This window comes from Antechinus flavipes, chromosome 4 (assembly GCF_016432865.1).
Source record: "Antechinus flavipes isolate AdamAnt ecotype Samford, QLD, Australia chromosome 4, AdamAnt_v2, whole genome shotgun sequence".
NCBI lineage: Eukaryota > Metazoa > Chordata > Mammalia > Dasyuromorphia > Dasyuridae > Antechinus > Antechinus flavipes.
Genome location: NC_067401.1, coordinates 440,178,816 through 440,204,473, shown reverse-complemented (window position 1 = coordinate 440,204,473; position 25,658 = coordinate 440,178,816). Strand labels below are relative to the sequence as shown.

At 35.8% G+C, this 25,658-nt stretch overlaps 2 protein-coding genes across 12 annotated transcripts in view; one reads left to right on the top strand and one right to left on the bottom strand.

Moving 5' to 3' along the window:
- The window catches only part of ADGRL2 (adhesion G protein-coupled receptor L2), a 217,652-nt gene extending 192,275 nt beyond the window's left edge, over positions 1-25,377 (bottom strand). For 2 of the 11 annotated variants that reach the window (XR_007953863.1, XM_051999175.1), the window contains exon 1: positions 24,346-25,374. The gene's annotated coding sequence lies outside the window, so the exon portion shown is untranslated. Of the gene's footprint in view, positions 1-24,345 lie in introns of all 11 variants that reach the window. The other 9 variants (XM_051999171.1, XM_051999169.1, XM_051999172.1 and 6 more) reach the window with 7 other exon arrangements.
- LOC127561655 (uncharacterized) lies at positions 22,680-23,672 on the top strand. The gene is made up of 3 exons (XM_051996835.1): positions 22,680-22,869; positions 22,965-23,144; positions 23,257-23,672. Exons 1-3 carry the CDS (start codon positions 22,680-22,682, stop codon positions 23,670-23,672), a joined length of 786 nt encoding a protein of 261 aa, XP_051852795.1.
- Positions 25,378-25,658: the final 281 nt, after the last annotated feature.

Genomic DNA, 25,658 nt, shown 5'->3' with positions numbered 1-25,658 from the left:
ACCTTTTTTTTCCATAATATTCTGCTTCAGATAAAATTCAGGCTTCATTGTTTCAGAGGTGATCCATGGTTCTCCAACACTATGCTTGCAGCAACCCAGCTTTGACAGATCCTACATCAAGCTGAAAAGGATTCTAGAACAAACCTCATAATAATGTCTGCTTCCTTGAGGAACAAACTAGCTAAGTTCAGAAACTCATCACCATAATAGCTACAGGGTGATGAATTTTCCATTCTCTGAAACTTCCAGTGACCATGTAAGTGAGTGGTCTTTATACCAAAAGGTTGATGGACTGTGCTTGAGGGAACCCAGCCAATAGATTAATTTTGAACCCAATTCTTCCAGATTACAAGAACTGGCTCTCTATTCACTTTATCAAATGTTTAATAAGACTGACAAATTCCTATTTTTAAAGACTACTACCAAGGAAAAAAGTAGGTGGCACAGTGGATAGAGTGCCAGGCCAGGAAGACTCATCTTCCAAGTTCAAAATCTGGCCTCAGACATTAGTTGTGTGACCCTGGGCAAATCACCTAACCCATTTTATAAAATGAGAAGGAAAAGAAAATGGCAAATCATTCCAGTATCTTTGCCAAGAAAACTCCAAACAGGGTCACAAAAGAGACTCAACCACAACAAATCAAGGAAAAGGGACTGAGAATAAATGAATAAAAGAAGAGAATGAATCTATGATTTCACTGCCATGGGGAACCCTACTCTCAAGTGAAGAAACTGCCTCTAAAACCAAGTCAGTATCTTCTCTACAACTTAAAGTTAAAAAATAAAAAGAGAGAGATTTGCCAAAAGCATTCGGAATTTGTTAAATAACTTAACTCAGGATTACAAAATTGACATGCATTACAAATCAGACTAAAATCCACCTCTACCTAGTTTAGTAATTCCCTATCAACTATGCCATTGTATTGCTAACCTTTCTTTTTTTAAAAGCAAAATAATTTCAGAATTATTGTCAAAACCCTCATAAATATGAATTTATTCTTGTAAAGTTCAATTCAAGACACCTTCACCTAGTATCTATTTTGCGTACAAAGAATAGGCAAAAATTTCATAAAGTGTATAGGGTTTTCCATAGTCCAGGTTTCCCTGAATTAAAAGTAATATCCTTTTTTCTACTTATTAATTTTGACTATCACGATCACTATTGCTTTACATTAAAACTTCCTGGTTTGGGTTTTCCTCATCACCCCAACATCTCACAAAATACAGCTGCACAAATTGCTGATAGATGAAATCAGAAGTTAAATTAAATTGGCTGCAGAAGGCTTAGCTCTCACCTCCATGTGTGAATGTGGCAAATTTCATAGTGAAAAGAATCCAACTTCTAGCCTAAGCAAGCAGCGAAGGTGTGCTGCTCTCCTATAATACTGAACCAACCATCACGACTTACTTATTACCTTACTTAATACCGATTAGTATTAATGATTTACTGTGGTGAATGGAACTCCATGGCTACTTGCAAATCCAGAGCACGACCTTCCCAGTTGCTCAGTTTAGCATTTGCAATTTAATCAACTTTAATAGAGGAATCAGACGTTGACAATAAATCTTAAGCAGCTCTTTTGTGAAGAGACATCTGAAAATTAAATATGAAATTTAAAAGGTTTTAATAATTAGAGTCTGTAAATGGTACAATACATATGAGTGTGTATATATACATACACACATATATATTTATCTGTCCTAATTTAATGAGCCGTGATTCTCACATAAGACTCATCAAATGGAACACAAACACACACACACACACACACACACACACACACACACACACAAAATCAAAACACTTTTCTAGCATTTCCCTAAATTAAGATCTTGAAGCCCCACAGCTCGTATGTACAAATTTAGATTTTATTAATACTTTAAATCAAACTGTAGAATGATTCAGTTTCACATAATGTCATTTATATTATATGCATTTTAGATCACATGCAATTTATATTAAGTCTCCTGCTATGGAAGCAATAGCACAATAAGATTTCAAACAGATTCTGAACCTTAGCCACTTGGATATTTTCGGAGATAAAAAGATAGCAAAAAGCTAGTCACTTTTTCCAGCTGGAAACCAAAGTTTTCAATCTACTTGGTTGTGATTTCATAACCTTCACAAAGAGGTTCTTTTCATAAAGCATTCAAACTGAATATTAGTGATTTTCCCATTTCTATTTAATTAGTTTTAAGAATTGAGTATTATACTCATTTACCAATCATTCTGCTGAAAGATCCAGTAAATCGATCCTACTTAGCCTATACCACTGATAAAAGTAGTATTATGTTACAAATTCCTATTTATTTTCACCAAAGAGTCTACTCCCTTCAGTCATCCTTAACATAGGTTACCTGAATTGGAAGTTTATTCAATTGGTCTGGTCCACCAGCAAAAAGGAGATGGTGATATGATCCAATGACTTCCCCAACTAAAAATGGTTTGCAGGTGGGAGGATCCTACTGATTTTTCTTTCACTGTTGGGTTGCTTTTCAGTGAATTTGAAGACAGAGGACAAAAAACCAGAACTAGGATATTTGCTGCAAGGAGTAGGATCCAACAGAACCAAGAGAAATCAAGTATCTCAGGTAAAGTGTGGAGACACTTTAAGTCTTATCTCCTCTAAAGGAACTTGAAAATTACCAGTAAAGTGCTTTTATTTGTTAGGGGCTAAATAATGTCTTTTGAATTAAATGTTTATTTTTAATTTAGTCAACTAAATTTATGACAACTCTCCAAGACATGCCCCAAATTCATCAATTCAACAAATGTCATCATCTATTAACACACTGGAAGAATACCCACAGTAAAGAAGAGCCCAGTCTAGGAGAATTACAAGTATGAGAAGGGGAGATTGAGGAAGGGGCAAAATAAGAAGGAAAAAGAAAAGAATAGAGATAATTGCTTTCAATTTAAGGAACATTTGAAATCACAGCATTATTACATCATAGATTTAGGGCTAGAAGGAACCTCAAAACCCAGAAAGTCAATCTTTTAAGGCAAGATCTGAACTCAAATTCCTGACTGCAAATCCACTGTCTTATACACTTATATCATCTACAAAATTAAAATACCAGCAAAGTAGTCACTAACTAAAAAGCAAATAAATAGAATATAAACACTCATAGATTAAGCCACTAAAATTGACCCTGATATGAGCTACTAATTTGCTTCTTATGGTATAACAGAGAAATAGGAAAATAGGAGAAATGTGGGTTAAGCACTTATTTTCAGAATAAAATATATGTTTTTAAAGTAAAAAATATTTAAAGCAACATGAAATAAATCTCACATAAAAGATCAAATAAAAAATAATGGGAGAGGGGCATTCAAAGACCAATTAGCAACTTTTATCAGATTTTCCTTATTCTCCCCATTTTCCCCCGAGTATCCTCCACACTCCCCTCCTCAGGGAGATCTGCATCCTGGGTTCTCTGGCTTCCTTTAAATCTCAACTAAAGACCCAACTTTTACAAGAAGCCTTTCCCAATCCTCCTTAACTTTAGTGACTTTCTTCTGAAATTACCCCTAATTTATTATACACACATATGTGTATATTATCACACACACACACACACACACACACACACACACACACACACCTGGTTTATCTCCATGTTCTCACCCTTGCTGTGTTCCTGAGAGCTCTTTGAAAGCAGAGACAGCCTTTTTTCTTTCTTCTGACTCTCCTATGCTTAACAAAGTGCCTGGCACATAGTTGGTGGTTAATAAAAGTCAAGCTGAAGAACTGAATTGCTTGATAATAAGTCTATTATGAGGTTTATCTACAAAAATTCTTCAAATCATCTAATAGGAAGTTATATTTTCTAGGGATTTCGTGATACAGAACCCTGATATATAACTGAAGGCTTTCATTTGTGGAAGACAGTGTAAGTCCACAGTTAGTCTCATCAGTTTAAATTGTTGTGTTGAACTGAATCTTTCCCCATAGTTCTACTTCCTCCCTTTGAACTCTTGGCTGCTTCTAAAACAGAGAAGAATAGAAATGAATATTTCTGTTTTTTGCTGGAAACACTATGTAATCAGAGACATATATTATTGAATTAAGTAGAACATTTTCATTTAATATTACACTCACTATTTTTATATACATGAAGGGAATGGAGTCTATACTCCATTGCCACAGCCTACCAAAGTTTATTATTAGTTTTATCATAATTTCTTTGTGATACTGAATAGGATATACAGTTGCTTTCTGCATTTAGCACAACTAGGGAGTAACTGATCTTCTAATTCCCCTTTCTCAACATCAGCAAACAGATACCAAATAGGAGAACTGAAAAGCGTGTGAGAAAATTCTGTAACTTTGTTTTGAAATCTTTAAAAGAGAGAGTACCTAGAAATTTTTAGCAATTTCTATAAAAGAAAAGTGGCAAATAGTTTGGGAAAAACATGGTGAAATAATGTAAAAACATCAGATGAAAGACAAAAGCTTCAAAGGGATAGCAAACTAGGAAGATAGAGTAGTCTAGACTTGGGAGGAAAGCAGGAAAAGGACACATTCAAGGCTAAAGCTCTCAAGGTTAGCAGTTGACCTTGATGTGATTGAAAAAAGTGCTAGGCATATGCTGAAAATGACCATTAGGAAGGGTCATTATCTAAACAACTCAATTTCTGAAGGGTCATTCTTTAATTATAATGACATTTAAACATAAGCCCATCATAAAATAATTCACTTTTAGATAGATTTGAATATTCTATGGTCAAATCATAATCTATTAAGCATAATAACTACATACAGTTACATTTTTACACAGAAAGGCAGTGACATCTATTCTCCAAAACTAGTGATCAACCCAAAAAAAGTATCCAGGATGTGGCTATGATTATAAAATTCTTAATAGTATTTACATACCTGTATTATTTACTGATATATACATAGAAATTCTTAGTAATCTACTAAGAAAGAAAGAATACAGTCTTATCACAAAACCAATATGTTCTTTCATCTCAAAAGCCATAGACAACATTTCAATTTCTATTTCTGCCACCTCACTAGTCAGGCCCAACACATACATGCAGACAAGGGTTTCTATTTAATCTGGTTCCATGTAGACTGTAAGCAAAATTAGCGAGTTTCATCTTTAACTGAATATGTTCATGGAAGCCAAATGTCTGTAAAAACTGATATAGATAAGAACTCTTGCCATATTCTATATTATATATAGATAAAGGCATTTTTGTCATGCTGGACCCAAAATATTTAAAACAAGGAATGCTCGGAAGGTCGATAACAAATCTTGTATAATTTCTCCCCCTAATTGTGAAAGGAACAATCATCCACATACAAATATTTCAAGATACAGGAAAAAAAAAAAAAAAACACATAAGAAATTTATGAACTCCCTTTACATAGTTTTTTAAAAGAAGTATCAGAGAAATAAACAAGACATATATGGAGATACAGATAAGAGCATACAGACATGCGACAGACAGAGAGATGGCTAGATAGACCAACAGATGCAGAGAGAGATAGATGGATAGATGCAGAGTTGACACATATATAGACATATAGATAAATTGATAGACAGATGAGATACATAGATAAGCAAATTGATGATAGATCATTTAATAAAGTAACAAAACTGATCATTGGTTTGTGCCCCTATCTAAATATTTTGATTTTCTTCTATTCATCTTTTAAAACTATGACACTGTCACGTATTTAAAATCCAAATGCAAAAGTATTTCCAAAGGTGATTTCCAAAAGAAAATATAAAATTCTATCATTGGCTTTTAACACCCTTCACACCCTGGCATTCTTCTTACCTCTCCAGTCTCCTGCCAACTTACTCCCCATTCATGTTCCCAGTGATCCCCTGGTATTAATTTACTTTGCTGTTCCTTATACAAGACATTCCATCATCTAACCTCATGCCTTTTTATTGATGGTAACCCAGATTTCTCCACCTCCTGGCTTCATTGGTTTCCTGTTTAAGACTCAGCTCAAATTCTACCTACTCATTGAGGACTTGCTTGTGTCCTCCTCATTCCTATTCACACACGCACCCACACAGAGCTAGTTCCTTCCTTCCAAGATTACCTCTAATTTACATAGTGTGTATGTTATCATTCATATTCATATATACCTACATATATGCACACGATTGTGTACGTACATGTGTGTTGATGGATAAATGATAAGATTGACAGATATCTTGTCTTATCTAATTGTTTACAGCTTTTTCTCCCGCTTTAGTCCTAACTAATTGTGTTTGCCTTTCTTTGTATCACCAACACTTATCTCAGTGCCAGGCATGTATTAAGCCCTTAATAAATGTGTGTTGATTGAACACATAGTTATTCCATCACTGATACAAACTGAAACCCCATCCAACTCTTAACAGACTTCAAAAGTAGATGTGAAGAGAAAAATCATCATCTCCTAAACCAGCCATCAGATGTAATTAACCAGAATCTTGACAAATGAAACATCACAAGCCTTTCCAGCTTACTAAAAATTACAATGTAACCTCAAGCAAGTCATTTATTTTGGGTTCACAGGTTTCTCCCCTGCAAATGAGGGGGTTGAATGAATCAAATGTTCTCTCAGGTCTCTTCCAGATACCAGGAATTCTTCTTCCCTCTGAATCCCACCAACAAACTTAAGAGAATAAATTGAGATTTAACTGTTTTTTAGAGGACAGAACCAGAAGCCTTGGATATAGGATAACTTTCTAATAATCTGAGCTGGTCAAAAGAAGACCAGACCACCTTAGAAGATTTCCTCATTATTGGAAGTCTTCAAGCTTGAACTCAGGGATTCCTTTTGGGACATCATGAACTAAACTACATGACTACCGAGACCTATTTTAATTCTGGTATCCTCTCATTTTTCAATGAACTGATAAACTAAAACAAAGTTTAAAGTGTCTAACCTTAAAAAACAAGCTATCCAATCTGAAAGGTTTAAACAACAGTTTAATACATAAAGTATGAAAGAAAAACAAGTGTAAATTCTTAAAAATCTACATATGCAGGGGCATTTTGATTGCCAAAAAAAAAAAAAAAAAAAAAAAAGAAGAAAAAAAATGGCATGTTAGATCTTTAAACATTCAAAATTCATAATACATGCATATATTAATACATGGATATATACAAATATGAATGTATGTACACAATTGCATGTTAAATAAGTTGTGTATATAGTGTATGAGCATTTGAGATACTGAATTAAGTAAAATAAAAGACTTTTGTTATCAGTACCAATACAACAGCAGAATAAACACATCATATGTTTATAGAATCATTACAAAATTTTAAAAAACAATGAATGGATATTTCACGTGAAACAATACTTGCACATTACAAAGAGAAAGCATAATTTCTATGGCAGATTCACAAAGTCCCTCCTGTACTTACACTAATACTACAGAGTCCCTCCTGGACTTGAAAGAAAGTATGTTCAGTATGATGCTAGGATACATTAACCCCTGACCCTTTTTTAGTAAAATTCTGAGGGTTTTTTTTAACAAGTGAGGTATTTAAATCTCTTTTATAAAAGCAAGTCAAATTTTAGCTAAACCATACTAACCTAATTGCAAAATTAGCACAAGACTATATAAGAGAAAATACAGGAAAAGATAAAAGTCATGAAGGCATTTCAATTCTCAATCAGAATTTAACCACTTAGGCAATCACATGGAGATTCCTGGCTGGATTACTGTCCTAACTTAAATTCAGAAAAACAAATTCTAAGCCTGAGAGATGAAGGATACACATTAGCTTACTAACTAATGTAGTGGCAAGTTCAAAAAAGGCAAAAAAGACAGTGGTCAAAGATCTAATGATCTAATTAATCTAATGACTAATTCTACCAGAGGATAATCTAGTTGATTTTATTTTTTCCCTTTAGTCCCATCTATAATCACTAAGGTTTCAACATTTTAATTTAATGTATATCCCCTGTCATTCTATTCTCAAATTGAACACAATTTAACTACAATAATAGTTTTTTTAATTTAAAAAAAAATTTCTCGAACTATCTATCCCTTAAAGTGTTTTCATTCAAAGAAACATTTTATTTTTAAATTGAGAATGAGGGGAGGGGCAAAATAGCCAATTCTTTGTATAAGAAGATTATAATAGTAGGAATAGAGATAATGACACAGACATAAAGAAATCAAAATAATAGCTGACAAGAAATATTTTTATTGGAAAAAAAATCAACTAAGAACAGTTAAATTTTATAACTACAATTATCTTGTTAAATAATAATAATTTTTGTAAGGATGGAATAATTTCATACATTATGTAATGGGAAGAATCGTTACTTTTTTCAAGGTAGTTTTAATATATCAATTGCTATGAAAACACTTTAAAGATTATTACTAAATAATTAATCAAGCAAAAACTACCTGTATCTAAAATCTGAATATTACAGAGAAAGTAAAAAAAAAAAAAAAAAAAAAAAAAATGCATGGGGAAAGGGAAAAAGAAGGGAAATCAAAAGAAATTTATGTGACTTCTTAAAAACAAAAAGGCCTTTAGCCATCAATTATGACAAGATTAACCCTGTGCCACTATTCTTCAAACATCAAAAGAAAACATTATTCCATTATTTCAGAAGAAACATGACAAACATTAGTGCTACATAGGTTACAGTTAAACAGGTGTTCTTAGAAGAATTTAATTAGGCAGAATAATATTAGAAAAATGTCCCTTTCATAATATCTACATTATTACAAATAGGTAAGTATGTGGAAAAACCTATCTACATTTTTCAGAAATGCAAGGCAAATCCATTTTAATAAGATTAATATGAATAAATGAGGTATGTATTTTAGTCTAATTCTCAATTAAAAATTAACAGTCAAATGATTGCCCTAATGTCAGTTATGTTATAGTGAAGATTGCTTTGCTGTATGGGGTGAATTAGATAGGTGGTAACTAAGGTTACTGTGATTCTGTGTTCTATAGGTAAAAGCTCTGTCTTGATTTTCATAGTAATCAATCTGCATGAATACTATAAGATAGAGTCTTCCTTGTATATATATTCAACAAGAAGTTATTACAAGTCTGACTTCATGGGGGTATTGATGTTACCTCTTAGTAACAAAAAAAAAAAATTCACTGCTTATGAAAATGTCAAGAAAAAGTTCACCCTTCTTTAATTCAATCAATAAGCATCTATTAAGAACCTACCATGTTCCAGGCACTATGGAAGTCCCAGAGATACTAAAATGAAAATTCAAATATGTCTATGTTATTTGATGTGCAGTGGAACTCACAGAGTTTTTCATTTATCCATGATACTTTGGCTATAAATTTGGTTGTGTGTGTGTGTGTGATTATTATTTACCAAAGGAAAAAAAATGTAAATTGACAGAAATATCTCTTCTATTTCTCAAGGAAGAGAACTATAATCTGCTATAGTTTTTCATTCTGAGACATGAGAACAAGAATTAGATGTCTTGGCAACTAACTATAACAAAACTAATCAAAGCCAGACAGAACACATTAGGGGGTTGAGGGGGGGACTATTAAAATAACTAAACCACAAAACATATACTTGACCATTAATCAGGGACTACAGTACATTGATTTTTCTTATAAAAGTCACTGTATTATATACAATTCTAAGCCACCACTACATTACAAGATAGTTTATAAGTACTAATCACCCTAAACTACTATAAAAATTATAATGTTAGAAAAGAACTGTTGGAAATGAGTTTTTTTTTAATACTTTAATGTGCTACAGCTGTAATCTGAATCCCATGGTCTAAAACCTACAAAGATTCTAAGTATACTTCAAAGTGTTTCACTACCCCAATCTTTCATTATACCAATTATTTAAACATTACCCAAAGATAATCGAGAATACTGCAGTACTGACCTATTTGTCAAAAAAATAAATTTATAAGTACTATCTTCTTATAATAGCAGAGATTGAAAAGAAATATCCCCAACCAACCTGTGCTTAAAACATATGAGACTATGTGAAACTATAATCCCCAAATTTCAAGGAAGATTCTTATTTAAAAGTCCACTGGACATAATCAGAATGTTTTTTCAACATCATATATTTATTTTGGTGATCTCAGTGCAAACAACAAATAGGATATTAACCATTCTAAATTATATCAAGCATCCACTGTTCTGAAATTGTTTGCAAAATAAGAACCCATGCTGCTCCATTAATATTTAAATTTTTCTTTGTTTTTGCTCTTATCTTTTTTGTTGTTGTTTTTGCTTATCTTTCTTTAAGCAAAGCACATGAACAGTAAATACTAAATTATATTCTTATTTCAACTTCTGATGAAGCAGAATCTAAGAGTAGTCATCTTAAACTTTTGGTTGAGGAATGTGTCCATATGAGATGACTTCCTAAAAGTGATCTGTTGTAAAAGGCAACAAATAACAAAAATGATTAGGTCTAATACATTCATTATTAGATTTGAGGTTTATGTCAATTTCATTAAAAAAGGCAAAGTGATATGTAATCTATCTACAAAGAAAGAAAATAGAAAATATCACAGCTTCTATTTTGAATGGCTAGAGTGCCTGTACTTAGTATATTCCAAGAGACAAAATTTTAAAAGCACAATAATTAAACTATATTTTCGGTTTTCACTGAAAGTTCACATTTAATCTACAGACTTCAGCTTTGCATTCTCACTTCTTAGTTTAAATTACATATCTCAAATATATTTATCTGATTAAAAGTTTTTTTTTTTAATTTCGTATTTATTTTGTAGAATTCTGTTATTTTAAGCATTTTTTAAATTTTAACGTATTAAAAAACAAATATGTCAGCAATTTATAATACTTTCTAATTTAATTTGGAGTACATATGCAAAATTATCTATAGCAGATTTTTATGTTTAAAATTATTAATCCACATAAAAATGCCTTCCATACATGCTTTACAGAGGAAAAACCTTCTCTACTAAAAAAGAAGCAATCATTTTGCATTCTCCTGATATTTAAGAAAAAAAATCCTTTTACTCCTATATAGACTTGATAATACATGAAAATTCATTCTACTTAAATATCATTGGCACAAATGAGCTGAGAACATAATCAGATTAGTTTTTTAATAATTTCTTTTAATTCTAACAATGTTCAGTCATGAAGCTTTTATAGAGAATTAAGAACAAGGGTCTGGGTAATTTTTGATGGAAAACAGCAAAATCCAAAATGCCATTTAAGTTGTAGGCAATTAATTTTTTTGTCATAAATATTTCTTTAAAAAATTAAAACAAAAATAACTTTACAATAAAACTGAAGCGGGGGCAAGGAGAAAGAAGACTTAATTGAGCTATTTTTTTTTTTTAAAATAAAGGGTCTACCAATGCCATTATCATTACTACTATTATTTAAAATAGCCATCTCCTACCTTCAAGATTGTGAAGAACTTATCCTAGCTGGGTGTTTTCTCCACATCCATACAGAAGTTACATGGACTTTCTTATACTTATGTGCTCCCTGGAACAGTTTTACTGAGCTGAATATTCAAGTAATTCTTACCTCACAGTGAGGTGGGGGAGGACAAAGAGGAGGAAGGAGGAGAAAAGAGCTAGAAGACTAGATTCTATTCACTGCTCCATATTTTCTTTAGTAAGAACAAGTTAAGGTATTGTCATTTGTCTTAATATTTCACAAGCAAATGTTGCAACCCTGCAAGGCTGGGTACACATCAAAAGCTCAATATAAAAGTCCGCATTTGTATATTTCTGTATAAAATGTACCATCATAATCCTATTGGACTGTAATTGCTGTAGCTAATATTCTTACCCTCTTACGAAAATACTACACATAAAATGTAGTACTGAGTTGTTAAGATAATACATGATCAAGCTGAGAGAGGGTAATACCGATACAATAGACCTTGCCAATGCCATAAATCTCTTTATTAGACAACAACCTATTACAGGAGATCTACTTAACTGTTTCCCTACTTAGAGGGCCATTTGGTGTAACAATAACAAGCTGACTTTTCACATTAGTAAGGATTAGCCAGTATAAATAATAAATTGCCACTGAAATGATGTTCAGTAAGACAAGGGAGAAAAAACCCTTTCTGGGTATTTAAAAAAAAGCTCAAAATATGTCAATATAGGTCTCTGATAAACTAAGTAGAGAGAAATCAACATCGACCTATTTTCCAGGATTTAAATGTGAACCCATTTCTGAGTATCAGTTCCATTTTATTTAATAAGCAAAGATTGGGGAAAAAAAAATCAGAACAATTAAAATACACAAATAAAAGATGCCAGAATTTTTCTTACTAATTTAAATAATCCATCATAAATTGTCTTCCTTAGTAAAGCATAAATAATGTCATATATTTTATTCAATAATAATACTGATTTAGTTAACATTCTTTTATCATCAACAAATTATTCTTCCACTAAACCCCTTAAATCTAAGTATTTTTATACCAATTATGATACAGTTGCATTTCACAACCCTAGAAATTAAGTAATATAGTATTAATAAATCAGATTCTAAAATAAAGGTCTACAATGTAGCTACATTCCTTTTCCGTTCTCTCCCTCATCCTCCTCATTCATTAACTGTTTATTGCTGGCTTTTAACAGGTACCTTACATAGTTAAGTGTTACAGCCCTAAATTGTCCCATTATCAGAAGTAAGTCATTAATCCAAAGTGATCTGTTGCTTTCTAGTTGTTTTCTTAAACAAAGCATTTACGTTTGACTAAGATGAGACTAAGCAATTTAATTGAGATCTATTAATTAAATGCTGAGAAACTTTTAATCCACTCTATCTTACCTGCAGATCTGTCAAAAAAACATTTTATATCTACTGGAAAACTTTCTAGTCAAAGTTTGCTGATGGTAGAAAAAAAGATGGCTCTATATAGAGGTATTCTTTCTTCCTGAAGCTGATAGAAACATTTCAAAACTCACATGATTAATCATTTCTCACAAATTTGCAACTGTTCCCCCCTTTTTCAGATGCATATTTTGATTACATTTTATCATCTTTCCAGTTCTGATCCCTTAAAAATTAAGAACAAATATTTAATCTAGAAAAAGAATATACTGTAAATACTTGATGTATAGAGATTTATTTTTTCACTATCCTTTGACTACTGTCATAAGTGCTTTAAAAATCTCTTCTTTAGAATAACATTTCTCAAATACACGAGAAAGAAATATTTTTAAATGAAGTTTAAATATTCCAGAAGAAAAGTACCAACTTCCAGAGGTTCCTATTATTTTATCTCATATACAAGCTCCCTCTGCAGGTAATAAAAAGGGTTAGCAAAAATATGTGGGGAACATAGGTAGCCAGGATTATAAAATGCAAACAATCATCACCATTTAATAGAAATGTTCTAGTAATTAGCTAATGAAAACAAGTCCTCTTAAAAATTCCTTTAAAGGCTGGCCCTCTTAAGACTTTGCTTGCCATTACTCAGTTTCCTTAAAGGTAACAAGAGAATAATGAAAGCACTGATCTCCTATGATTGTTGTGAGGTTTGAATGCGGTCATATTTGTATAGTAGTATCTGGTACAAAACAAGTGCTAAATAAATGCTTATTCCCTTTCCCTTCTAGTCCTTGCATGAAGGGAAGGGTTAAGTTAAAGTCACTCAAAAACTGCTTCCACACAGTGGATCTTCATGAAAAAGAAAACATTACTCTGCTTACAAAGAAATCTGGAGGCTGCCAAGACAGACCACCCAAAACAAGACAGAGCATCCAAGTTTATCTGATTCACCTCAAAATCACAAAATAAACAAACAAGGATGGCACTCATACTCGATTTACAGCCGAAGACAAAAGGGAAAATCTTTGTTTTGAATCACAAAGTTCCCAAAGAAATATTAAAAGAAAACCCAACACAGAAAATTATACAATTCACATTTATCCGATTATTACAAATCTTGACTTTATTCTTTCTGGCATGTTTTCAAGGTTAGGTTTTTGTCATTTATAGTGAATCCTCTGCCAACAAAAATACAACAGATATATTTGACAATATTTTTGGTGTGAATTCAGTACATATAAGTTATTTTTCAAGAGATGAATCCTTTGCTTCTTAGGCGACATCTGAAGATTTGGGATACATTGAAGATCTGGTTTGTTCATTCTGTCCTCCAGAGCAGGGATGCCATTTTTTAAAGGACAAAAACAGAACAAAGTAAAATGATTTGTAAAATTTAACAATTATGCCAATTTTCTAAACTCAAAAAGGCAAACGCAATGACATGGGGCTGGGGGGAATTAAATCAAGGAATTTTTCTTGCCCTTAAAAAAAAAAAAAAAACTTCAATTTTTCAAATTACAACCTCAGATTAAGTAAAACTAATCTGAGAAGTTATTTTATACCATTAGGTTTGGAATCGTGATCTACATGTAGCAGCTGCCTAAAAGAAATGAGACAATTTGCTATACTGTTCTTTATCCATTGGGCGTATTGCCTATCCAAGGTCTCAATCACATAAATCTATAATTCTTTGCCACAACACTATGGAAAAAAAAATGGCAAACAGAGTTCTATTAATAAACATGGAATCAAAGAAGGTAGAATAGTATTTTAGAATTGTTTTAATTTGCTGGGATACATGGAGGAGTGAGGATGAGGCACAATAATCTCACATCAAATTTAAAACAACAGAAAAGCTTCCAAAAAATTTCTTTACATTGAACTCCTTTTAATCATTAATAAACATTACCCTTGCTTTTTACCTTACTAAAATACTATCAAACTGAATGAAGGAAAAAAAAGTTTATGTGCATACAAATAAAATAAATAGGAGAATCACACAAGTAGGTGCTTCTCAAAATTAATCCGTACAAACACGGTGGACTTCAAAGTCAAGTATAACACAAATTGCAATTAGAGTTATATAAAAAGTGTCACTGTCTATGGTGGGATTAAAGATGGAAGAATGACTGGATTAAGAAGTAAGCAACTAATATCAAGTGATTCATAAATCAATAACAGCGAAAAGGAATGGAAAACTCTGCACTCTGGAAGTTATTTGAAAAGAAGTATGAAATGAAAAGGTTTTAGGGTCAGAAGAAGTCCTAGCTCTGCAGTTTATTCTTGTAACCTTGGGCAAAGTACTTCTCCCCCTCCATGGGTCAGTTTCCTCATGAGTAAGATGAGGGGGCTGGATAGATGATGGCTAAGATGCCTTTTAGCTTTAAGATTCAGTGATTCTAGAAGGGAAGTTAAGGGACAAAAAAAAGAAAAGATATTAATAACCTTTTAAATCTGTTACAAAAGACACCTTTTCCAAATAAGTGACTTAAGAGAAACTGGTCACTTGCTTTCTTCTTAGGCATTTTAAATAGAAGCAGTCTGTATCCTGTCCCACAAATTAAAATAAAAAGTTCTTCAAGTGAATATAACCTAACAGAGGCAGAAATAAAAAAGCAACTAATGAAATATTCCATAGTCTTTCTTCTGGTTCATTCATTCCAATGGGCATTAATGTTACTTTTAATTTCATGTACAAATTAAGAGTGATTAAATTACTAAGATTACAAACCTAACTTTTTCAAGGAATCGGGGCTGTCCTATGTAGGACATCTCCCATTCACAACAAAGAGCTAGTAAAAGAAACAAGGTCACCCAACCCTCCCCCTGCTGCCAAGACCCATTTCTGACAGTAATGGGTGTTAGATTATTCTCTCATGTAGAGCCACAGCAATAATCAGTCTGAGGTGTTGACTGATATAACAATACCTCCCGAAGAAGGGCACAACACAGGGATAGATAAATGTGTTTATGTGAACCATGAGCAAGAAGTGAGTCTTAAAACAAAATAATGTTCTCGCCTTTAAGATCAGTCAAATAAATGTCACTGTTAAAACTCAGTGCTAAAATAGTAGCTTTGATTATCTATCATACATAAAGAGAAAGAGAAAATTCTGACACAGAAAGGTACATTTTACTCAATACAATCTGTGCAAGTCGTCTCTCAACAAGATGAAATTAAATATCAAATTATTTACTTGAGTACTTTCTAAGAGATTATAATGGAATGCCATTCACTATTTTTCCTTCTTTGCTAATACTGATAAAACACAGCCACTTACTAATTGGAGCATGAAAACATTAAACTCTCTTTTTTCTTCTATTAAACAAAGTACCATCATCTTTAAAGCCATATAAAGGCTGTGTTTTGTTCATCTTAAGAAATAAAAGGAGACCAAAAAAAAAAAGAAGAAGAAGAAAAGGAGAAATTTTAAATGAAATATAATTGGAGAAATTTTAAATAAAATTCAAATATATTTGGGAGGAATGTATGAAAAATCAAATTTCCATCATCTGAACCCCAGAAATACTTCATTTTTATCTTAATTCTTTTCATTCTCGCATCAACTTTAAAGTATCTTTTCCAAGTTGTTTAATGTAGTTTAAAATAGCAGTAAACTTCAACTCTGGCCATGTTTTCAGGAAGGTGACTTTTGACTCTGATTAAGGCACCTTTTAATCTTCTATTTCTATTTTTATTAAAGTACTCTCCCTACCTTAAAAAAAAAAAAAAATCCTCAAAAAGGTCTTTCAGCTTTAAATAGCCTTCTTTTATGGCAAATGATTTCAACATTGAAATGTAGAGATTGGGGTTTAATCCTTTTGTGTGAATTTTAATGTTTATAATGTACTCCTCACAGATTGGAAAAATCAATGACAAGACCAACAGGGGCCCATTTTCCTCAGCCCAAGTTCTCTTGTCAGACCGTGATTAATGCTGTGCTCTGTAGAGGGAGACATTACATCCGGGCTAAAACAGACCTAAATTTTACCCTTAGGCAGAAATCTGATTTAAACAACTCTATTTGAAGTGACATTTGTCCTGTCTTTTTGACCAGTTTTTCCAGGAATCACAGAAAGTTGACTTTGTGTCTTAAGAATACTTCGGGGGGGAGGGGGGAGGCAGGGAGGTAAGGGGGAATAGAGAGAGAAGGGAGTTATTTGTTTGTTTGTTTTTAAAGGGGGAGAGATGTTAAACATAACTATTCTTGTCTCTAGTAAATCTGAGACCCAGAATGAATCAACCTGCTAATAAAACAGGTGTCCAGCTATTTTACTAGAATAACTTACAGATGCAAGAATTCAAGACCGCCATTTAACTAGATGACTCAAAGGCAGTTTAACAAATGAAAAGAGATTTGGTCTTTCTAAGAATTGAGGTGGTTTTTTTTGTAAACATTCAAAGATGATGTCATTGATCTAAGAAATATAATTAATTTTATCTTTTGTCTCTTATTCATGGCTAAAATGTTTAAAATTTTATTAAACCAAAAAGTACCCAAAATGAAACCAAATAGTTAGACTTAACCTGAAGTTTGTTTTTTTTAAATCATATGATAGGCTTGCTTATCTCCCCCCCCCCCCCCACCCCGCCGGTAAACTTTTATAGTACTTCTATACAATTGCTTTGACTTGGAAATTTTTTAAGTGGGAAGCAAAAAATGTTCCTATCACAACAACAAAGACAAAATAAAATGGGGTAGGTGTTGGGGTTTTTTTTTTTTAAGGGGGGGGGATGTAAAACATAACTATTCATGTCCTCTAGTAAATCTGAGATATTATTAAAACAATTTAGTCACTTCTGGCAAGTTCATCCTAACCAAGGTAATCTAATTTCTGTTTCTTTTCAGCATAAATTGATTTTTTTTTTTCCTTTTAGCTGTTCTAGTAATTGAACAAATTTATACAACTGTGATGGAATTTTACTTAACATCACACAATGCATAAAATCCTCCACAAAGACAAAGTATATTACTTCATAAAACAGCATTTTTGTTGTAATTAAACAAATTGTATTTAAACATTCTTTCTGTCTCTAAAGCAATCAATAGCATTTTGCAGTAAGGTACATTTTACCTGCAGGGGTTAACCCCATTACAATTTTCTTCATTTATTTCAGTTAGTTTGTACTGCTCCTGTTATTGTTTTCTAATAATTTGAAGTAAATAACAGATGTATAAATACACTGATAATAAAAAAATGCTAAAAAAAATTTAATTGGAATGTGTGACCCACTACTCAATTTTATTCCATAAATATCTCTCCCAAAATTCAAAAATCTGGTAGCTATTTTCTTAATAGTCACACACCTTCAAATACCAGTTTACTTCTTAATATGAATAACCTGCTTTAATATTTGATAAACAACAATAATAATTTCCATAAATAAAAAAAACTAATGTTTTAATTGTTTTAATTAAAACGGAAAATGTCAGTTCCACATTGAGGAACTTGGATGGACACAATATATTTAATATAATTTTAAGTTGATAATGATTTGATTACTTAAGGTTTTCATTTGCCTCTTTCAATAATGACTTATATCCTTATTCTAACCAAACCACCCCTTCAACCATTAAAAAAAAAAAAAATACGCTTTAGTTTCTTTTTTTAAAAGAGCCTCCATAATCTTTAAGCAAATCTAGAAAGTAGATTTGGAGAACAAACTCAATTTAGTCTAATTATAACAATCTAGAAGATTAAATCCTTTTATACAGCCTATGAATTTCCAAGAATTGTTTTGAGAGAGATGAATATTTGGGTGCGGCTATAAAGTTAGTAATTAATGTCAGGTAAGAAAAGTTAGCCAATCTATGATTTCAATCTAATTTTTGAATAAAAATGATTGAGTCATTCCCCCAAAGCCCTAGAAAACAGTTACCTATTTAGATAATAAGATTGATATTTTAATAAATTTTGCAACTGGGTGTTAGCCAAAGTATGAGTACGATTTCAGTTTTATACCAGATAATAGCTTATTTTACACTTTAGCAAGTAAAGTCATTAATACTTATTTCAAAGTTCTTAGCTTAAAGCTCTTTTTCATCCTCTTTCAAATGATTATGCTAATTAAAAATACTTTGAATTTTATATATATACACACTAGGTCTTCTGAAGTTCTCTATTTTTGGAGGAGAAAAGTACTCATGTTCAGCTTTTATACTAAATTTCTCTACTTCCCCCCCAAAAAAAAATTGGAAGAAATTCCTTTTCTTCTAAATGTCAAATCTGGACTTTTCCTTCAACACTTCCATCCAGACACTGTGGACTGTCATGATGTCAAATGCTCCTGAACATCCTTTGAAACTTTATAAAATGCCACTTCCCAAAAAGGCTGATTCTCACCTCATCATTTTTTACTTGGTTTTTCCTTCCAAGGATCATTAAACTAAAATAGCTAAGCATCAAAGATAGGAATGGAAGCAAGGCATTTCATTTAAGTAATTTTTTTTTTAAATTTTTTTCTCAATTGATTTTAAGTGTATTTACCTCTCAAGTGAAAACCCACACCTTGACATAAATTACCATGCACTCTCTTAATCATAAATTACATCTGCCAAAATATAAAGTGTTATTTGAAGACTTAGCTATTTCCAGTTTTTTTAGAAACAGAAAATACTGTACACCAATGTCTTTGACAGGGAATATTTTCTAAACAGGAATTGTATAAGTTTTGAAGTCTTCAAACCTATCTTTTTCATTCCTCTCTACTCCCCAATCATACTTCCCATCTGACTTCAGGACACTAAAAGCTAGATCATTTATAAATAAAACATTTAAAGTGTCTATAGTGATCCCCTAAAATAGGACTCCAACCACTAAGTAAACTGGTTTTTAAAGCTCTCCTTGCTCATTTTAAGAAAGGGAAACACCCAGAAGCTGGTGTTAATGTCTCTGCTGATTGTGAAAATTGCAGTCAAAAAAATTCCAACTGCTTGACTTAAATGAAGAATTACAGTGGTACATGTGAGATCTATATCTTTACACAGGGTTTTTATAACATTTAGAAGTGTTGTTGTCTGCTTTGATGTCAGCCCATTAATAAGTGGAAAGTCAAAAGCCAAGGAAAATTATATTTATTGGAAATTCTCAAGTCAAAACCTGAAGTAATTGGTTTGTCCTACCCCACATGATTCAATAGCCTGATTTCCCCAACTACTAGCTCCCAGAGCTATCTGTAGTTCTAAATTCGTTTTCTGTTGCCAACACATAGTAACCCACAGTGATTGAAAAAGGCAGCTGAAGTGCTGCTGCCGCACATTAATTTTTCTCTAAGTGGTCCAATTTTGTCATCTGAACGTTGAAAATCTTCTTTCCCCTGCATTTTACACCTTTAGAGATTTATCGAAATCAGGATCACCTTCATATAAACTGAAGAGTAACATTTTCTAGACAATTTTTAGATTATCTCTAATAGCTCTAAAGACTAATGTGCTTGCTTTATTGCACTCTGCATTCAAAGCAGACTAGTTAACAGCAACTTAAGTGTGATAATGGCAATCCCATCAATGTGTGCCTTTTATACTACCAAAAGGTACTCTTTAGACAACAGAGGGGAAGCAGGTAAATTAACTCTCTAAAATTATTTCTGGGTAATGTCATACAATTTGTAAACCACTAAAAATCTCATCTCTAAAATACCTCCCCCAAAAAAAGTGTCACCCTTTTAAAACTGAAAGCTAAGGTTATATAACCAACAACACATTCCCTCCAAGATTGTTAGACTACACAGCTCAATTTCTTTATTAAATTAAGACCAGGGGATTCTTTTGAACATTACTAAAGAATGCCTATTACAATGAAGGCATATCAATTTCATGTTCAAAATCAACCAACCATCAAAGGCAAAACTATAAAAAATAAAAAGAGTTCCAAATCTCAAAAGCTCTAAGAACTCACTTTTTTTTTTTTTTAGCTAAAAACTCTATTTTATAAAAACCAAAAGAAAAAAGAGCGGTTCAATTTCTGCTAGAAATCTAAATCAGACCAAACTCTACAACCTCCTCCCCCAACTTAAGAAGCATCTGCTATCCAGAAAATGGCCCAAATTACCAAAATATTTCACTTGAGTGTTACTTTATGGAAGATTGATTTCATTTAAATGACTGAAATGGGCTAAAAACTCCATCTCTTCAGAAAGATAAGCAAGAAAACATAAAGCTGAACTGAGTGAATGAATCCTAAATTGTGAAATAAATATGAATGGAAAATATTAGAATATAAAGATGTGACATAATTAATGAGGTAATGTGGGCATAGCGCTTTGCGGTCCTTAAAAAGTGCTACAAGACGTCATCTATTATTGTTACTGTTATGACTAGTGCTTGATACCACTGTAATCTAAGATACTATCCATGACATAGAGTTCATAAGGTGTGGTATCCTACAGGTATCCTCACAGGTGTAAATACATGTAAATTGACGGTATGTTTATCTATAAGTTTGGGGTTTTTTGATGTTCAAAATTAAAATTACTTCAAGAGTTGATATCAACCTTTCATTTCCCCCTCAAGAGCCACCATTGATGCTCTATTATTTTAGGCTAAATATCGGAGAAAAGTTACCTCGGTTTGGAAACAAGTGTGCTTTTATGTTAAGATTCTCATTGTGTTATGGAGTAATTACAAGTTCTTTCTTTCTCATTTCATATCTAAAGTACGAATTCAGTTAGAGAAAGAGGTTTCCAGGTCTTCTGGATCTGCCTTAACAAAGAAGAGACACCAAAAACCAAGCAACAGTGACTGTCATAGAAGGGCACCCTTTTTCTTGGAACAAACTATTTATCAATAGAAAATAATTGTCTTGCCGATTGCAAGGGCTCCACAGTAATAGACAATGTTTTTCACTCACATAATTACAAAACAGTAAAAGTTCAGAAACACAGCCTGAATCCACCTCCCCATTTTCCCCCTTTATAATTCTCACTGCCCTTTGGGCCTCTGCTTGGAAGTAAATGGAAGACAGGCTGAAGTTTTCTCAATTGAGCTGAAGCTAAGAAACCTTTGATATGCTAATAGTCCCCTTCAAACGGTAAGAATTCACACTTGCATTAATTCAAACAATTTGTGCAGAATGATGTGAAATGGCACCTCTTTTAGTGGCAAACAACAAAAGGAGAGAATGCGAACGTCTGAGCAAACCAAACAACAGAACATTTGTTCTGCAGGATTCTTTCCATCAAGCACAGAATGGGGGGAGGGGGATATGGGGGGAGGAAAGAAGAAACGGACAAAAGGGAGGAAAAAAAAAAAAAGCCAGCCAGAGTAAGCACCTGAACATAAGATTTTCTTATTAACATTATCTCTATTAGAGAAACACACTACATAAAGTTACCAAGTTGCCATTTGTCTAAGGCAGAAGATATAGTAAAAGGTGTCTCATCACTCCTTAAATATAATCTCCCTCGCTATTTATTATAAAAAAAAAAAAAAGTGCACAATTCCGCAACTCCAAATGAAGTCCATCGGTCAGTTTTGTTTGCCCAGCTCCTTCCCTGCCTTCCAGAACTCGGCACCGCACTTGATTTGGTAAAAGCTATTCCCACCAGGTAATTATTTACCGAACGGCGATGACTTCCTTTCAGTGGGCAGCTCGCGTCCAGCCCCCCGAGCAGCCTCGGTGGGGCCTGCTCCAGGCACAGATTCTGACAGGCAAATGAATGAACCAACCGCGTCCAGAAGAGAGGGGAGGGAGACGCCGCGCGCACGGCAAAGAATGCAGGGGGGAACGCAAGGCAAAGACAAGGCTGCCTTAGAGCCTGGCTTTTGTAACGGGAACCATATGGTGGCTGCTGCTCGGGTTCGTCCAGGCTCCTTGGAGGAGCAGCTAAGAAGCCGGATCCCTTTCAAGGAACAGGAGAGCGGCCCCTCTCCCTCAAGCCCGGGAAGCGGCAGAATAGTGTGCATAAAGAATAATGCAACCGCGGGACCGCGGCGGAGAGGCGCAAGAGGGAGACGCGTACGAGGGGTTGGAGAGAAAGAGGTCCGCGCCCCCTCCCCCGAAAAAGTGTCTCATCAGGAGGACCCGCGGATCTGAGGAGTACGCACGGCAACCCAGTGGCTACCGCCTTCTCCAGTGCACAAGCCCAAATCCCGAAGTCTGGAGTGAGGAACAAACTTTAATAGTCCCAAGTGCCCGAGCCCGTGCGCTTCGCGCAGTCCGCTACCGGAGTCCCCCTGCCCAGTTTTGCCTTGCCTAGCTTTGCCTTCCTCCCCTTCCTTTTCCCAGGCGACTCGCCCTCGCCCCGCCGCCGGAGGGGCCTCACAGCCAATCAAGTTCTCCCGAGACTGCAGCGCCCAGGCCCAGGTGTCTCCCAGACCAACGCATCCGTCCCCTCCCCCTGGGCCGGCACCTTCCAAAATCAGCTCCCCTAGGGCTGGTGGGGCTTTCCCCAGGCCCGCCCCTGCCATCCCCAACAAAACACACACACACACACACACACACACACACACATACATCCCCTCCAGATCATTCCTAAGGGTCTCCAGCAGGCCGAGGCTGCCCGCGACCCCAACGTCAGCCAGACCTCCCTAAGAAGCGATCTCCCCGCCCGACGCCCGCGTTCCAGCTTCAGCCCTCTGTCCGTAGAGTTCCCAAGACCCCCCACCCAACCGGGGCAGCAGCAGCCACAACAGCAGCCCGCCGGCCCCTAATTGTTACCATGCCCGGCGCCCCCGCCCGCCCCGACCCGTCCACATCTGGCTACGTTTTCCAGTCATCTTCTCACCACACCAGCCAACCAACATCTACCACCCCCCCAAAACCCGCAACAGCTAGCCGTCGTACGCCTCCTCCTAGTCGGCCCCGCTCCCTCCCCAATCCCGAGCTCCCCAGCCTCATTCTTCATCCCACCTTCTTTCCTTCCTCCGGGGTCGTCCCTTTCCAGCTACTTACTGGCCGGGATTAAGCGGTGCATGCACTTTGCAGAGCCCGTCCCGGCCAGCAACTCTGGCCGGGCTGAGAGGATGGGGGAGGGGGTGTTCTTCCCGGCCCCCACTTCCCCCGAGGCCCTCCCACTAACCCCTACCCTGATTCCCCCTCTCTTCCAACCCCTAGCTCACTTCCTCCTACCCCCGCCCAGTTGGGGGGGGGGTACCATTCTTTACATTCCCCCCCTCATACACACACACATACATACATACATACACACACACACACACACACACACACGCACACGCACGCACAAAAAAGAAAAAGCAACAACCCTGAGCACCCAATCCGACCCCTCAGCCCCGTGATTTATCCCCAGCGCACAACACTCAGCTCCAGGAAAAAAAAAAGCCCAAAGGCTGGGGCCGAGGAGTTTTTCCCTTCCCATTGATTTCCAAAAGGGACGCAGACGGGGTCGGGGGGGGAAGGGGGGAAAGACAGAGAGCAGTCCCGAGTCTCACCCTTGCCCCGGGCGAACATAAACAAACAGGCGAATCTAAACTAAGCCCGAGCTCCCACCAGCAAAGGGGGGTTTGGGGAGGGAGACTCCGACCCCTCCGAGCAGAGGCGAAAAGCAAACAGGTATGGATGGAAGCGAGCAAATCGCAGGCTCTGAAAGCAGCACATTGTTCGCAGCGCACAGATCTTACCTCCGTCTCCGGAGCCAGACCCTGGGGAGATCGGTCCATCCACTGGGGGAGGAGGGTGGGGAAGCAGCTCAGAAAGGGACACAGAAAACCAAGGGGAGTCTGGAGGGAATTCGGGAGAAAAATAGGGGAGAGGGCTTAGGCTTCAGCCGGAGAAACCGAGGCTGGATAGGGAGAGTGGGGCGCGGGAAGGGAAGGGGGGAGACTCAGTCCAGCCGGAAAGCACGAGCAGTCTGGAGTAGCGAGCAGGAGAGGCAGCTCTGCGGCTCGCTGAGCTGGGACAGAAACACGGCTTCTGCTCCTTCTTCTCCTTGTCCTTCTCCTCCTCCTCCTCTTCGTCCTCCTCCTCCACCTCTTCCTCCTCCCAAGCAGCCAGCGCCGGGCGGCTACTGGGGTTAAGTCAACATTTTCATGCAGTTTCCAAGACGCCGCTCCGAGAAAAAGGGAATTTACAAAAACATAACCCCCCCAGATCCCACTCTGTCTTTAAAAAAAAAATGCAAAATCAAGACCCCCAAAAAGGACGCGGGGGGGTGGGAGGGGAGGAATGAGAGGTGGCGGTAGATGCCAAGCCAAATCAGAGGTGAGCCGACTTCGGAGTCCCTTCTAAGCTCAGATCGCGGGAGGGGGGACAAGGAGACATACAGCAGTACCAGCAGGGGCCAGCTCAGTTTTGTAAAGCAAAGCCCCCTCCTTCGGTCGTTCGCTGCGACCTAATTTACATCTCCCTTGAGGACATTCTGGCCTCTGGCAGGAGACAGTTGCAACCCCTCCTCACATTTCTCATCTTCTCTCCCGATGCTAGTGCTGCTGCCCCATGAAAGGCTGAAGAACAGGAATCGAGCTCAGGAAAGCAAACAGTGAAATTCATAAAAAGAAAAAGGAGGAAGGAAAAATTCTAACAAATGCAACACACCTCGCAGGAAGGGGGGAAATGCCCCCCCAACAATCCCAAGGAATTCTATGGCCAGCTCCTTATTTCGCTCCAGCACCTCCGTGTGTGAGAGGAGAGAGGGAGAGAGGGAGAAAGGAGAGAGGGGGAGAGAGAAAGAGAGAGAGAGAGAGAGAGAGAGAGAGAGAGAGATGGGGGAGTGCTAAGTCCTGACACAGACTCTCCACAAGGTCTGAACTGGAGTCACCTCCAGCCTCCTCCTCCTCCAGTCTCCACCTCCCACCCTCTGAGTTCAGCTAATCATATAAACATATTATCGTGTACAGCAGCAAAGGACAAATCTCTCCCTCCTGATTTTTCCAGCAAGGGGCTCGGGCAAACTCAAAAGAAGATTACAGGCAGCTAAGTACCCAACGTGGAGCAG